General features: G+C 46.6%; 1 protein-coding gene across 3 annotated transcripts in view; it reads right to left on the reverse strand.

Moving 5' to 3' along the window:
* Positions 1-14,014: 14,014 nt before the first annotated feature.
* lnpk (lunapark, ER junction formation factor) overlaps positions 14,015-17,212 on the reverse strand; it is a 158,596-nt gene continuing 155,398 nt past the window's right edge. For all 3 annotated transcript variants that reach the window (XM_072476687.1, XM_072476679.1, XM_072476698.1), the window contains exon 13: positions 14,015-15,870. In XM_072476687.1, the coding sequence (XP_072332788.1) occupies positions 15,671-15,870 (200 nt within the window). In that variant the 3' untranslated portion in view covers positions 14,015-15,670. The remainder of the gene's footprint in view (positions 15,871-17,212) is intronic.

Below are 17,212 nucleotides of genomic sequence, written 5' to 3' on the forward strand. Positions count from 1 at the left end.
CTCGGGGGCCTCTGCATAACTCCTGTCCACCCTTAAAATCTCCCCCACCAACCTCTCCCTCCTCTCTCTCTTCTCCCTGTGGGCCCTAATGGAAATTAGCTCTCCCCTGACCACTGCCTTCATCGCCTCCAGACTACCCCCACCTGCACCTCCCCGTTGTCGTTGGCCTCCAAGTATCTTTCAATACACCCCCGCGCCCGCCCACACACACCCTCATCCGCCAACAGTCCCACATCTAGGCGCCACAGCGGGCGCTGGTCGCTCTCCTCCCCCAACTCCAGCTCCACCCAGTGCGGGGCGTGGTCCGAGATGGCTATGGCCGAATATTCCGTTCCCTCCACTTTCGGGATTAGCGCCCTACTCAAAATGAAAAAATCTATCCGGGAGTAGGCTCTATGGATGTGGGGAAAAAAGGAAAATTCCCTGGTCAGCGGCCTGGCAAACCTCCATGGATCCACTCCCCCCATCTGGTCCATAAACACCCTGAGCACCTTGGCCGCAGCCGGCCTCTTACCCGTCCTAGACCTAGAGCGGTCCAGTGCTGGGTCCAGCACCGTGTTGAAGTCCTCCCCCATTATCAAGCTTCCTACCTCCAGATCTGGAATCCCAGCATGCGTTTCATAAATCCGGCATCATCCCAATTCGGGGCATATACGTTCACCAGTACCACCCGCACCCCCTGCAACCTACCACTCACCATCACATATCGATCTCCATTATCCGCTACAATATTCAATGCCTCGAACGACACCCGCTTCCCCACCAGTATTGCAACCCCTCTGTTCTTTGCATCCAGCCCTGAATGAAAGACCTGCCTTACCCATCCCTTTCTCAGCCTAACCAGATCTGCCACCTACAGATGCGTCTCCTGGAGCATAACCGCGTCTGCCTTCAGTCCCTTTAAGTGCGCGAACACCCAGGCCCTCTTGACCGGCCCGTTCAGGCCCCTCACATTCCAAGTTATCAGCCGGATCAGGGGGCTACTCGCTCCCCCCCCACCCCCGCCGACAAGCCATCCCCTTTTCTAGGCCAGCCACATGCCCGTGCCTCCCGCACCCTCCAGTCCCCCAGGCGGCGGACCCCCACCCCGACTACCTCTCCTACTTCTTTCTATTCCACTTTGGCCAATGCAGCAGCAACCCAGTTCTCCCCCCCTTCCCTCCCCCCCCCCTCCCTCCTCCCCCCCCCCCCTCCCTCCTCCCCCCCGCTAGATCCTCATCTAGCCATTTTGCTCCCCCCATGACACTCCCATAAGTCAGCTGACCCCGGCCTCTCCCGCCATTCCATTGACCCCGTGTGAGAATCCCCCCACCTCTTGGCAGTCAGTGTGTGCTCCTCTCCAGCACCGCCCTTCCCCCCGGCCCCGTTCCCATCCTTCCCTAACGCGGGAAAAAGCCCGCGCTTTCTGTCTGAGCCGGCCCCGCCCCCTCTGGCGCAGCTCCTTTTTTGCGGCTTTACCCCAACTCCCCATCCCCGGGCCTTCACGGGGCCCTGCCCCTCCAACATCGACGCCCACACTCTCCCACAGCCCCCACATCAAATCCATTCACCCATTCCCACCCAGCACCAAAACAAAAAGAACATTCCCCAAACACAGTAAACCCCCCCCCCCGCTCAGCTGCTCCCCCCCCCCCCCCCCCCCCCGCTGCTCTCCCCCCCCCCCCCCCCCCCCAACGACAAACCCTCAGTCTGAGTCCAACTTTTCAGACTGGATAAAGTTCTATGCCTCATCGGGCGTTTTATAATGCCGATCTTGGAACGTGACCCACAATCGCGCTGGCTGCAGCATCCCGAACTTCACCCCCTTCCGATGGAGAACCGCCTTAGCCCGGTTAAAACTAGCCCTCTTCTTAGCCACTTCCGCACTCCAGTCCTGATAGATTCAGATCTCCGTGTTCTCCCACCTGCTGCTCCGTTCTTTTTTGGCCCATCTCAGGACGCAATCTCTGTCCATTAAGCGGTGGAACCTCACCACTACAGCCCTTGGCGGCTCGTTGGCTTTGGGTCTCCTTGCCAGGACCCGATGAGCCCCATCCAGCTCCAGGGGCCTCGGGAAAGCTCCCGCGTCCATCAGCAAAGTGAGCATCGTGCGCATATATGCCCCGGCATCGGGCCCCCTCCACTCCTTCAGGGAGACCCAGAATCCGAAGATTCTTCCTCCTCGACCTGTTCTCCAGGTCCTCAAATTTTTCCTGCCACCCCTTGTGCAGCGCCTCGTGCGCCTCCACCTTCACCGCCAGGCCCAAGATCTCATCCTCGTTCTCTGAGGCTTTTTGCCGCACCTCCCGGATCGCCGCCCCTTGGGCCTTCTGGGTCTCCATAGGCTTCTCAATCGACGCCTTCATTGGCGCCAGCATTTCTGTCTTCAGCTCCGCAAAGCACCGTTTAAGGAACCCCTGCTGCTCCTGCGACCACTGCGCCCACGCTGCTTGGTCTCCACCCGCTGCCATCTTGCTTCTCCTCCCTCGCACTTTCCGCTGCACCAGAATCACTTACTTAACCGCTCCATTCCTGGTCCAATCCATACAGTGCCGGGGGAACCTTGCTGTCACCTTCCCACACTGGGAGCCGTCGAACAATTGCCGTTGGGGCCCCTCTTAAGAGCCCAAAAGTCCGTTCCTGGCAGGAGCTGCAGAACGTGCGACCTACCTCGGCATAGCCGCAACCGAAAGTCTATTGAGGGGATTAAGGTGAAGTGGGAGGAAGAGCTGTGGGGGACGATGGAAGAGGGACTGTGGTGTGAGGTGCTGCGGAGGGCAAATGCCTCAACCTTGGGTGCAAGGCTGGAGCTGATGAAATTTGTGCAAAGGGCGCACCTCACAAAATCAAAGATGAGCCTGTTGTTTGAGGGGGTGGAGGATATCTGTGAGGGATGTGGGAGGGGATCCGCAAACCACGTTCACATGTTTTGGTCCTGCCCGAAGCTGGAAAGGTTTTGGTGTTATTTAGCACAATCTTGGGGTTTTGGACCGGCCCAAGTTGCAGACGGGTTCGGGGCGGCTTCTTTAGCCTTTGCCTTGCTGATTGCTCATAGGTGGGTCCTGTTGGGGTGGAGATCAGTCTCTCCACCCTATGCCGTGGCGTGGTGGGGGGACCTGCTGGAGTTTTTGACACTGGAGAAGGTGAAGTTTGAACTGAGAGGGGCAACGGAGGGATTCTACAACTCTTGGGGTTTGTTTATTGTGCACTTTCGGGGGTTGGTCACCATGTTGAGGGGGGGGGGGGAGGGGAGGGGGGTGCTTGCTTTTCTGCTTTATACGCTTGGGGTTGTTTTGTTACTGTTTCTTTTTTGTGTGGTGAAATGATGAAAATATGGTGAATAAAAATATTTTTTGGAAAAGATGTTTCAGGATTCTATGTCTTGGGGATGTTACCGGCCACATTGGCACAGGCACCAAATTTCTTGATGTTAAGAAGGATAAGGATCCGGCAAAGTGAGGGTTGCATCGTCCTATTTCGTTATTGAACGCAGATAATTTACAGTGCAGAAGGAGGCCATTCAGCCCATCAAGTCTGCACCGGCCCTTATAAAGAACACCCTACTCAAACCCACGTACCTACCCTTCCCTTTAACCCAGTAACCCCCACTTAACCTTTTTGGACACTCAAGGGCAATTTAGCATGGCCAATGCACCTAACCCACACATCTTTGGACTGTGGGAGGAAACCAGAGCACCCGGAGGAAACTCATGCACAGGGAGAAAGTGCAGACTCTGCCCAGACAGTGACCCAGCCGGGAATCGAACCTGGGACCCTGGAGTTATGAAGCAACTGTGCTAATCGCTATGCTACCAAATTGGCTATGCGTTTGGAGTTCTGTCTCACAGGAGTTATATCGGAGGAGCAAATGGGGTGTGTTAAGGGTAGGCAGTTGTTGGCCAATGTTCGGAGACTACTTTATGTTGTTTTATCCCCGGGTACAGCCCCTGAGCCGGAGTTGATGATGTCATCGGATGCTGAAAAGGCGTTTGATAGGGTGGAATGAGGTTATTTGTTTGAGATCCTTGGGTGGTTTGGCTTTGGGTCTAAATTTATTGCTTTATACAAATGCTTTGATGAGAGGCACAAGACAGAGGTGTCCACTGTCCCGCTATTGTTTGCCTCAGTAATCGAGCCTCAGGCCATAGCATTGAGGTCATCCACAAAGTGGAAGGGAACTGGGGGGGGCGTTGGGGAGTCATTGCATTTGGACGATTTGTTATTGTAGGTGATGCAGCAGGTTGGGAGGTTAGGCTCTTTTTCAGGGCATAAATTGAACTTGGGCAAAAGCGAGTGATTTCCGATGAATCTCCCAGGGAGGGGAGCCGATCGGGAGAATTTGCCCTTTCGCCTGGCCAGGTCCAGCTTCTGTTATCTGGGAATCAGAGTGATCCATGATTGGGCCTCGCTCCATAAACTAAATTTCTAGGTCTGGTCAATGTGGTGAAGGCTGATCTGAAGAAGTGGAACAATTTCCCGCTGACCTTGGCTCAATTGGTAAAGGTGAATATCCCCCCCAAGGTTTCTATTTTTGTTTCAGTGCCTTCCAGTTTTCCATCCTAAATCGTTCTTTTTGAATGTCAGTAAAATTATCTCTTTTTTTTTTGGACAGCAAAACTCCACGGATTCACAGGGTGTTTTTGCAAAGATTGGCAGTTGGATGGCCAGGCTTTGCACAATCTGTTATTTTATTATTGGGCAGTGAATATTGAGAAGGTGCAGGGATGGTACAAGGGTATGGAGTCTGTGTGGGAGTAGATGGATAGAAGTGCCTGTAAAGGTTCCAGTTTGAGAGCCTTGGTTACGGCTCCCGTTCTCTCTGGAAAGATTGACTCTAGCCTGGTAGTGGTGTGTTAAAGGAGATTTGTTCCTTCCCCTTGGCACCCTCACCCTCAGTGACGGATATGATTCTTTTGGTGGTACATGTAGGGGAAGGGAAGATGTCAGATATTTATGGTCAGCTTGTGTCGATGGAACAGGTTCCACTGGATGAGGTCAAGAGGAAGTGGGAGAGGGAGCTGGGCCAGGGGAGAGAGAGGTGGCGTGCAGGTGATGTGCAGCAAGGCTCTACACAGAGTCAACTCTACATCCTCGCGCTAGGCTCAGCCTGATTCAGTTTAAGGTGGTTCTTAGGGCACATCTGACCAGAGCACAGATGAGTGGGTTTGTTTCAGAAGTAGATGATAGGTGTGAGCAGTGTTCACGGCATCCAGCCCATCATAAGCACATGTTCTGGTCTTGTTCTAAGCTTATGACCTTTTGGATCTCCTTCTTCAGCACCATGTCAGGAATTCTTGGAGTTGGATTGGTACCTTCCCCTTTGGTGCCTATTTGGGGGGTTTCAGGTTTACTGGAGCTGCAGCCAGGGGCAAAGTCCTTACCTTTGCCTCGCTTATATCCCAAAGTGTGTTCTATTTGGATGGATGTTTTCAGTTGCATGCAGTGACGTGGCGTGGTTAAGAGACCTGAGGAGTTCTTATATTTCGAAAAAGTCAAGTATAACTTTAGAGGGGCGACGGAAGGGTAGCAGCCTGAGGTAGCAGCCGTTCATTTCCTGCTTCAGGGAGCTGGTCACCGCCAGATGTTGGGGGGGGGGAGAGAATTTAGGCTCTTTTTGGATTTGGTTGCGGGGTGGGAAATACATGGTGGGAATTGAAATATTGTAATTGTATGAATCTAATAATAATCGCTTATTGTCACAAGCCGGCTTCAATTAAGTTACTGTGAAAAGCCCCTAGTCGCCACATTCCGGCGCCTGTTCGGGGAGGCTGGTACGGGAATTGAACCCACGCTGCTGGCCTTATTCTGCATTACAAGCCAGCTATTTAGCCCACTGCGCTAAACCAGCCCCTTTTGGTGTTTTGTGGAATATGGTGATGAAGGTGTTATATTGAAAAAACTTGACTTAATAAAAATATTTTTTTTAAAAAGGAAGAAGGTTGCAATAAATGGATCATTTTCAGCTTGGCAGATTATAACAAGTGAAACACCACAGGGATCCATTCCAGAGCCTCAATTACAATTTATACTGGGATGAAAGGACTGACTATTTTGCAGACAGATTTTCTGACACTACAAAGATAAGTAGGAAAGCAAGTTGTGAGGAGGATATAAAGAGTCTGCAAAGGGATATAAATATATTAAGTGAGCAGGCAAGTATTTGGCAGATAGAGTATAATGTTGGAAAATGTGAGGTCATCCACTTTAATAGGAAGAACAGAAAAACAGAACTGTATTTAAATGGAGAGAGGATACAGGTAAATGGAGAGAGGATACAGAGTCCTACAGTACAGAGCAATCTCTGTTTCCATGTACATAATCGCAAAGAGTTAGTGTGCAGGTAAAGCAAGTCAATAAGAAGACAAATGACTGTTGGCCTTGACTGCAAAGGTGGTGGAGTAGAAAAATAGGGACAGCTTGCTACAATTGTGCAGAGCATTGGTGAAACTATGCCTAGAGCATTGTGTACAGTTTTGGTCTCCTCAAAGAGGAGCATACTTTATTTGGAAGCAGTTCAGAGAAGGTTCACTTGGCTGATTCCTGGGATGAAGGGGTTATGAGGAAAGAATGAGGGGTGGTTTATTGATATATACAAGATTCTGAACGAGCTTGACTTTGATTTTGTGAGAATATTTCCCCTCATGGGAGAATTTAGAACTCGGGGCACAGATTCAAAAGGGTCTCTTTGTTAAGGCAGAGATGAGAAGCAATTTCTTCTCTCAGAGGGTCATTAGCCTTTGGAATTCTCTTCCACAGAGAGGCTGGGTCATTGAATATATTGAGGATGTAGTTATACAGATTTTTGATGAACAAGGGAGTCTCAAGGCAGGAAAGTGGAGTTGAGTCCACAATCAGTTCAGCCATGACCTGATTAAATGATGAGCTGAATAAGCTGCTCCTGCTTCTTTTTCTTATGATTTTCATACACTGGATTTGGTGCGAGTAAGGACACAGGTAGCAGAGATTTGGATTAGTTCAATCTAACAAGGGTAGAATATGGGAGGCCACCTTGGGTGCATTGGAATAGTCACATCTGTCAATAACAAAAGGTATGGGTGAGGGGTTCAGCAGCAAATGATTTGAACCAAGGAGAAGTAAGCAATGCTATGGTGGTTAAATAGGCAGTCTTGGTGATGGGTTGGATATGTGGTTGGAAGCTCAACCCAGATTCAAAATGACAGGAGGTTTATGAACAGTTTGGTTTAGTCCAAGTATAGGTGTTGGGCAAGTTTCCAGATATTACTAAGATATGTGAGTGGAAGGATACTGGGCAATGGTAAATTTCTCCAATAGATATCGATGTGCTCTGGAGTTGGACCAGTGACCAGCAAATGGTTAACTGAGAAAAGTGAACTGTTACAGATATGGGCAAGACAAATGTTGGACAGACACGCGTTCTTCAAGGGAAAAAAAAATTAAAGCCAATGGAGACAGAAAGAGATGAGTGTTCTAGGTCCTATCTCCTGCACAGACATTGGCAATCTAAGCACATTGTGGTCTCAAATGACAGTAAATGCCCCTCCCCCCATTGCTGGCATGAGGGCTTCAGTGCCCCAACCCACTCCCATCCTTGCTGGAATAAGGGTGGCACAATAGTACAGAGGTTAGTACTGTTGCTTCACAGTACCAGGGACCCGGGTTCGATTCCCGACTTGGGTCACTATCTGTGCGGAGTCCGCATGTTCTCCCTGTGTCTGCTTGGGTTTCCTCCAGTTTTCTCCCACAAGTCCTGAAAGACAATGTTGTTCAGTGAATTGGACATCTTGAATTCTCCCTCAGTGTACCGAACAGGCACCGCAGTAACTTCTTTGCAGTGTTAATGTAAGGCTACTTGTGACACTAATAAAGATCATTATAAACTAATCTGTGCCAGCATCAACCACCGCACTCTTTCTCCCTGCCACCAGCAGAGATCTCTGGCATCGGGGCCCACCCAATGGGTCTTCCTTCAGGCACCCACTTTGTGCTGGCATCAGCCCCCCCCCCCCCCCCCCCCCAATGTGAGCAACACTCCGCCATGGAGTTGCCAATTGCTCCCCTTTCATGGGCCCCCCCTTTAAGACACTGCCCCTTGGCAGTGCCAACCTGGCACTTCCCCTGAACATCCCCCTTGCACTGCCGTGCCATGTCATGTCCCCAAAAACCCAGAGGCTACAATGTCCTCAGAGCCCCCCGTGGTCACGTTGTCTGGTCTCTGGTGGTGGAGACCAGAGAGTGATTCCTGCCAGCTTCATGCTGCGTCAGCAGAGGGGAGAATACTGGGAGAAAACCGCTTCAAACAATCCTGGTTTTCAATTCTGATTTAAATATGCCGATCTGGTTCACACCCATCGAGGGCACTGTTTAGTGTCTGGAGCAGGTCCTGTTTTAGGGGCCCTTCCACTATTTTCCCAACATAGCGGGATTTCCATTGGGCGAAGGCAGCCCGAGAATCACCCCAAATGTTTTGGGGAATTATGATTAGTTCCTCAATCCTCAAATCCTGAATTCTGGGTTGCGTGCCATGTAGGCCAAGTACTTTTGCTATGAGCCTTTCTCCAAAATAGGAGTAGCTCCTTCGCATCATACTCCAAAACCCCTACCACCCACTTCCATTTTCTCTATTAAATAGGAGGTAAAATATTCATTAAGCATTATTATTATTCCCTCCTTCTCAAGTACAATATAGTCCACATTGCTCCCAACTGATGTCCTTATTTTGGTTATTCTTATACTTGCATGCGCTGAAGGAAATTGCTGGAGTTATTTATATCGGTGCCACATTGACCTTGGTGATGTTGTATGTGAACTGCAGAAGCATCAGTAGTAGACAATCTGGTATTGTATAAACATTACACCCAGTGTATTTGAAAGATGACATTCAGCACATAGCCTTTCACCATCTATCCAAAGCATATTTACTTCCTGAAGAAGTGGCTTAGCATTACATCCTACACCTATTTAGAACACAAATGAAGAGAATACGATCAGGAATTTCTTTGTATCCTTGGGAATCCTCTCATCACCAAAATATCCTATGTCAAGTACTCCCAAACAATTCTTATGTATCATCAAATAGGAAGTGAAGATGGAAGGGCTGGACCTGCTGTCACATCGGTTAGGTCCATTTATGTAGTCAGCATTGATATCAAGCCATTTCTGTATCTTGGTGCTGCCATGAAAATATAAAAAAGCATCATGTCCCTCAAAATAAATGCTAGAAAATCCTGAGGGGCAGAAAGATATTGCAATGCACCTGCTTTATCTGCAGATATCTGGAGTCCTTGTCTTTAGATAAAGCATGATAGATTAAAAGCTCGGGCTGTAATCACAGCTCCTAGAATGTCTGCTAATGCCTTCTCAGGGTGCAAATAATTTAGCATTCCCAACACTTAGCTCAGGGTACAAATAATCTACCATTTCCAACACCTAGATCAGCATCAAGACACTAAAGATCGCTGCTGATAAATCAAGATCTTCAACCATGGCCAGCCAAACAAAGTTTGCCAGGAAGTCTTTAGCCAGTGGTCGAACCAGATTTACAAAAGACTGGCCTTGTGCAAAAACATTGCCAGTTTGAATGCTTTAGTCACACTGTCAGTATATTAGCAAGCAAATTCAGCCCGACTACAGAATCAAGGTGGATCAGTAATGTAGGTGATCTTGTAAGTAACAGAAGCCTTAGAGGACTCTTAACAGTTTATTGGCAATCAAGTCATTACAGGATGTTACTTTATCATAGAATCATCATAATATGCCTAATATCTATCACTGGGAAATGTAGCCTAACATCTATCACTGGGAAATTGCTGAAGTATATTATTAAGGTAGTAGAAGCTGAACATTTAGAAAATCAAAATACAAGCAAACAGAGTCAACATGGTCTTGTGAAAGGGAAATTTTGTTTGACAAATTTGAGAGGTTTTTCAGCATGTAACAAACTGGGTGGATGAAGGGGAACAAGTAGCATATTTCGATTCCGAAAAGCCATTCAATAAGGTGTCACAAAACAAGTTACATGATAAGAGCTTATGGTGTTGGCGGTAATATATTAGCATACATAGCGGATCGGCTAACTAACAGGACACAGGGAGGGAGGATAAGGGTATCATTTTCAGGTTGGTAAACTGAAGCAGAGGAGTGCCACAGAGATCAGTGCTGGGACCTCAACTATTTACAATCTATGCTAATGACTTGGATGGCAGGACAGAGTGTATTGCAGCCACATTTGTTGACAATACAAAAGCAGGTGGAAAGCAAGTTGTGAGGTCACAAAAAGTCTGCAAAGGGATATATAGATTCGGTGAACATGCAGAAATTTAGAAGATAGAGTATAGTGTGGGAAAATGTGAGGTTATCCAATTTGGGAAGAATAGAAAAGCACAATATTATTTAAATGGAGACGACAGAATGCTGCAGTACAGAAGGATCTGGGCATATTTCTACATGAATCACAACATGTCAGCATGCAAGTAGAGCAAGTGGAACGTCTGCATTTATTGCAAAGGGGGAAGAGTATAAAAGTAGGAAGGTCTTGCTACAACTGTACAGTGTATGAGTGAAGCCAAACCTAGAGTACTGTGCATGTTTTTATCCCTTTACCCAAGGTGGAATGTACTTGCACTGGAAGCAGTTCAGAGGTTTACCAGGCTGATTCCTGGGACGAATTGAGAGGATTTGAGTATAGGAATCGGGATGTTTTATTGCAATTGTATAGGGCATTGGTGAGACCACCTGAGTATTATGGTTGAATGGCCTAAACCTGCTCCTATTTTTTATCTTGTGTATCTAGAGAATGGAGTTTGGTACAGGGGCCAAAGCAAAAGCTTTCATTACCTTAATATTGAATTGATGGAAATTTTCATCCAACCAGTAGTAGACAATAGTCTGATAAATTAGCAACAGAAGAGAAATCAAGACAAGTGGAAGTGGTAAAGATGGGTATCGTCAATGCACATGTGTAAACTAATGCTGTGGTTTCAGATGATGTTGCTGAGGGGTAGCATGTAGATGAGAAATAGAAAAAGGCCAAGGATGGTGCTTCGAAGCAGGATGAGTAGCCATTCCAAATGTAACCCGACTGCAATCAAATAGATAAAAATGGATCCAGCTGAGAGCAGTCCCACCCAGCTCAATGACAATGGACAGTCACTGGGGGATGGTGGTCTGGTCAACTGTGTCAAAGGCTACAGATATGTCAAGGGGGTGTCAGGGTGGTGTGTAATTTAGGGAGGACCTTGCAGGTAGTGGTTTTTCCATGCACTTTCTGCCCTAGACTTTCTAGATCACAGGTTCTGTGAAAGTAGCCTCAGTGAGTTGCTGATGGTACATGTTGTCGACACTGCATCAATGGTGGAGGTAGTGGGTCGGAGCCATTAAATGGGATACCAATCAAGGACACTGCTTTGTCGTGGATAGTGTTGACTGAGTATTGTTGGAGCTGCAGTCATCCAGACAAGTGGCGAGCATTCCATTACACTCCTGATTTGTGCCTAGTAGAAAATTAAAAGTATTGGGGAGATGTTCACCACAGAATTCCCAGCCCCTCACATGCACTTGCAACCACAACATTCATGCGGCCAATTCAGTTAGGCTTTTAGTCAAAATAGATACCCAGAATGATGGTGGTGGGGGAATCAGACAATGATAATGAAATTTAATATCAAGAGGTGGTGGTCAGGCTTTTTGTTGGAGATGGTAATTTCCTGACAGCTGTATGGTACAAATGTTATTGCCATGTTATAAGCCCAAGCCTGCATGTTAGCCAGGTCTAGCTGCATGTGCGTGCATTGTCTGAGGAGCTACAAATGATACTGAACTCTGTGTAATCATCACAGAACATCTATCCCTGTTGCTGACCTTATGTGGAGGAAGGCCATGGATAAAGCAGCTGAAGATGGTTGGGTCAGGATCACCGCTTCAAGGAACTCCTGCAAAGATGTTCTGGGGACGAGATGATTGGTCACCAACAAACACAAATATCTTCCTTTGTGATAGGTATTATACCAGCCAGTGGAGAGTTTTCACCCAATTCCAATTTTCCTAGAATTCCTTGACGTCACACTTGCAAATGTAGTGAATTACAAAAGGCATGTTAAAATAAATCAACATTAATTTGTTTAGTGTATTTTTCTGTTGAGAAACAGATAAAGGGAGTTTGGGAGGTATATTATCCAGGCCTACTGAAGCTGGTCTTCTTTGAAACATTCGTGAAAAGCTATAATTCAAACTTTATATACAATGGCAATATATCGGAGTTTCAAAGAATGATACTGTTAAAACATCCATTTTGGGAAATACAACAGGAACTAAAACGTGGAAAACAATGGGCCGCCACGCCGCCCGCACGCGATTCTCCCACCCCCCCCCCCCAAACCGGCACGGCGAGAATCACGGCTGACCGCTGGGAGAATCGCCGCTTGCCGTTTACAACGGGCAAGCGGCGATTCTCCGGCCCGGATGGGCTGAGCGACCTGCCCAATACGACGGGTTCCAGCCGGCGGCGGCGGCCACCTGGTTCGCTGCCGGCGGGAACAACGCGGGAACGCTGGGGGCATGCGCGGGTGTCGTCATTTACGCGGCGCCGCTTCTACGCGGCATCAAGGCCCGGCACGCGTAAATGAAGCAACGCCGCTCCTAGCCCCCCTGGGGCGGGAGAATAGGGGGCTGGGAGCGGGCTCCGATGCCGGAGTGAAACACTCCGGTTTTCACTCCGCCGTCGGCAAGTAAGACTCCCGATGGGAGAATTGCGCCCAATATGCTTAATTAGGAACATTCAGAAGTAATTTGGGTTCTTAGGAAAGTCATTATTTCCATGCATGGCAAAAAAGGGAGCTTACTTAACAAGAAATCTTTAAGCACTTGCCTATGTGAGCAAGAGATACTCGACGGTCAAAATAAAATAACCCAATAAAACAAAGAGAGAATAATTTCTAGACCCTGAAGCAATAGAATTTCATATGGGAAATCCCAAGTCATTTACATAGAATTTACAGTGCAGAAGGAGGCCATTCGGCCCATCGAGTCTGCACCGGCTCTTGGAAAGAGCACCCTACCCAAGGTCAACACCTCCACCCTAGCCCCATAACCCAGCAACCCCACCCAACACCAAGGGCAATTTATTATGGCCAATCCACCTAACCTGCACATCTTTGGACTGTGGGAGGAAACCGGAGCACCCGGAGGAAACCCACGCACACGGGGAGGATGTGCAGACTCCGCACAGACAGTGACCCAAGCCGGAATCGAACCTGGGACCCTGGAGCTGTGAAGCAATTGTGCTATCCACAATGCTACCGTGCTGCCACTCATTCTGGTGTCCTCCCAGATTGCTTCAGATACATTGGGTGGAATTCTCTGAAAATGGGGCTATGTCCCACGCCCGCGAGAAAACGGGCACGAATCACTCTGGACTTCCTCCAGGAAAGACCAGAGTGATTCTCCATCTTGAAGGGGGCTTGCAGGGCCCCGGAGTAGTCCACGCAGCTCCGGCTACCGATACGGGGCCCTGCACTTCTGGCTGCAAGTCCGCGAGTGCGTGCGGTGACCACCTGTGCCGGCAGCACCGTGCAACATGGCGGACCCACACAGCAAGCTGGCCCCAACAACATAGGCCCCCCCACCAGATCGCGCGGGCCCGCCGATCGGTGGCCCCCGATTGCGAGCCTGGCCATCCTGGAGGCCCCCCCTCCTCCCGGTGACGGAATCCACCAACCCCCACCAGGATGGCTGCGGACTGTGTCCACGACCGCCACTCCGAGCTCCTGCCTGGTGGAACCATGAGTGAACCACACCGGCGGGAACTTGGCCAGCTGCCGGCTGAGAATCGCCACGGGGGCTTCTTTCAATGGTGACTGCCACCGATTCTCCAGTCCGCGGGAAGGCGTCAGACCCGATCGTGGGTCTGATGCCCCATTCTCCGCCCCCGCGCTGAGTGCGATTTCAGCACAGAGGCTCTGAGAATCCCGCCCATTATTTGGGCATGCATAGTAGATCAGAGGGAGCATTTGCAGTAAGCAAAGTCCTTTTAAAAAGTGAAAAAAATACCACAGCAAGATTTTACTCATGTTCACAGAAAACAGTTTATTCTACAATTTTCTCTGTGACAGATTATTATTGCCCAATATCACAGCTTTTAAATGGTATATATGGTCACCTTGATTATATTCTGTTTATTAAACTAGGTTTATCTTAGCCTTCCTACTAGATGTAGGGTTGAAGCATCCTGCAATAAATACATTGACCTTGTGCCTTGCTCCTCAAAAAATACTTTTGTAGGTCCTGAAATCTGTCAACTGCTGCCTGCTTGGGTTGCATCACAGCATGGCTTGGCCCTACTGCAATTCCATGGACACATTATTACACGAGAATGAAAACATATTCTTTTCCTCACAAATTTATCACAGAACAAAATAACATTTGCAATTTATGAAACCCTCAAACACATGCAAATCAAATTAGAATCAGAATGCTCTTGTACAGAACTCAACAGTCAATCACTGAAATTAAGTGTGGCTTTAATGATGTGCTTATTTTAAACATTTATTCCAGAAATACTGTTCAACACTGATGATGTATATTTAGCTTCTGATAAAGCAGTGGCCATTCATACAAATGTACTCTAGTGGTAAACTGCAATTTCCGATTTGGGGAATAAAGTTCAATTTTTAACCAAGGTGGAATAATGAACATTAAACTTGTGCCTTGGTTGGGAGAGCATTGAATCATCTTTGCGTTTTAGCATTAATTGAAAGAGTACATGAAATTGACAGCGTTTTGCTTTTTCTAAAGCATTCTGATTTTGATTTTTATATAGGGCAAAGTAAAATTTCAATATTCTATATAAAGCACATAGTTGATGAAAACATGGGAATTACAATTTAACTTTCAAAACTTCTGAAGCACATAAGCACACCACAAAGCACCGGGGATATCCCTGGACCATTATATTAGTCCCTATAACACAATAGCTTTTCATGTAAACTTAGTACAAAAATCTGCATTGTTCTCCTCTATAACAGCATGTGAATTCATCATCCACAGACAAAGAAAACACATTCTCCAAATGAACAGTTTTTAAATATTAAATATACAAAGGACTGGGTAACCCTACTATCCAAAAGTTCCAGGCTTAAAAATATAAAAGCTAGTTTTGCATTTGTGACAGTAAACATCAAGTCTTGTATCACGTATTATAGCCAAGATAGTATATTTTCCATTAAATGATCTTTTCCTAACCCAGTTCCAACCTTTCAAGACTTTAAAGCATTATATATTAAATAGTCTTTAAAATATAGAAAAAGACCTCTATCTAAGCACATCTTTGAAAGAGGGTTATAGGGTCAACCCATTTTAAATATTTCACGATTGAATCCTAATCCTCCAATTTTGTACAATACAGTATATCTGAAAACCAAAGGGCATTGTGACCTGACAACTGATAATTTAGCCTTTGCTATTTATTACCACTGGCAATTTGCAGTTTTATCACAAACAAAAAAAAAACACATACAGCAAATCTAGATTATTTTTCTTTAGAAACAAAAAGATTTTTGTTATATTGTTATATTAATACTGATGAGTTAAACCTTTCAAATTTTAACCTAATCAGTTAACCCACTGCATTGGTCATCTGGTTGAACCAACTGGTATGCTGCTTTGGGAAATATATTAAAGCTCTAGCTACTTGCTGAGTTGTAGGAACCTTTGCTATTCAGTCTCCCACAGGAGGCTCTTCATCTTTACTCATTTCCATATCATTCACGTTTTCTTTTGGTTGCTCCCCTTGTTCCATTTCTTTGTCATCTCTTAGTTCAATCTCCACTGGAGTAGGTGGTTCTTCCTTATCAGTCTCAACTTCATTGCTATTGTGAAGAGATGCCACATTTTGATCTTCAGTTACCTCATTTTGCTCTAGAATATAAAAAATATAGTCGATCTGAATAAGTTGTAAGAAACGGCAACTGTAAAACTTCCAAAATGGCTGCAGCTTCCAAAACAGTTTTGTTGCAGCTAAAGTATGACCGTTGCACACCCACTGCAATGTAACAAGCGTATCCATTATATAACAGTTGTAAAAATATTTTACGACTTATTGATATTGAATTGTATATTTTTTTCTGGATGTTTGTAGAAGACGCAAGTAGCTTTATTTTCTTTCCGCTTGATCCCAACTTTATAATTCTAAAATTCCTCTTTTTCAATCATTTACATGATTGCAAAATATGATTCTTTCCACTCTCCCCTGCCTCTCTCCTCCTCCACCATTCCACTATTCTACTTCCCAAGGTATATTTGTAATCCTTGCTCAATCGCCGGAACCTGCCAGAAAACTTCTGCAGTTTGTTTTGCACAGCGGCATCATGTCCTGAGATATCCTGTTATTTGTACAATGTTTATGGTTTTACAAATTAATTGTTTGGTAAATTCACTACAGAAACATAGGGCTGGTACTTAACAGCACAATTACTTTTTCTTGACAACCTGATCATTGTTAATGCAATTCCAAGCACCTGCTTTGGTTCAATAAGGAACAATTTAAATAGTGAATTTTCTCCCGCTATTCTCCGGGCAAAACGGGATGTGCGGCAGGTGTAACACAGACAGAGAATTGCCCCCCCATATGGGCGGCACGGTGGCGGGCGCTGTTGCTTCACAATGCCAGGATCCCAGGTTTGATTCCCGGCTTGGGTCACTGTCTGCACGTTCTACCCGTGTCTGCGTGGGTTTCCTCCAGGTGCTCCAGTTTCCTCCCACAAGTCCAGAGAGACGTGCTGTTGGGCGGATTGGACATTCTGAATTCTCCCGTGTCACGATCAGGCGCCAGAATATGGTGATGAGGGGCTTTTCAAACTTCATTGCAGTATTAATGTAAGCCTACTTGTGACAATAAAGATTATTAGTAGTAAGTTGTTCAGATTTTTTAATGACAAACTTTAAATCATATTTTTTCTTACTTTTCCTTTGTCTCTTTTTTCTCTTAACCCAATATTTATTTTTCTCATCGTTCTCTCTCTACCCAATTTGTCTCGAATACACCCACCTTCTCCATTACTCCTGGATCTTTCTCAATGCTTAAATCTCATTGGCGAAGGAGACGCACATTTGGGCCCACCATTCTCTAATGTCTTGCATGTACTGTTACCCATGCTGTATTGTTATTAGCTTGCACTTCTAGCAGGTTACATGTAAAAGAAAATCAAGCGGAAGGATGAAGAAAAAAAGCCCAAATGCTTTTGGCCCATTGCAGTTTTCA

This window comes from Scyliorhinus torazame, chromosome 2, assembly GCF_047496885.1.
Source record: "Scyliorhinus torazame isolate Kashiwa2021f chromosome 2, sScyTor2.1, whole genome shotgun sequence".
Taxonomy (NCBI): Eukaryota; Metazoa; Chordata; class Chondrichthyes; order Carcharhiniformes; family Scyliorhinidae; genus Scyliorhinus; species Scyliorhinus torazame.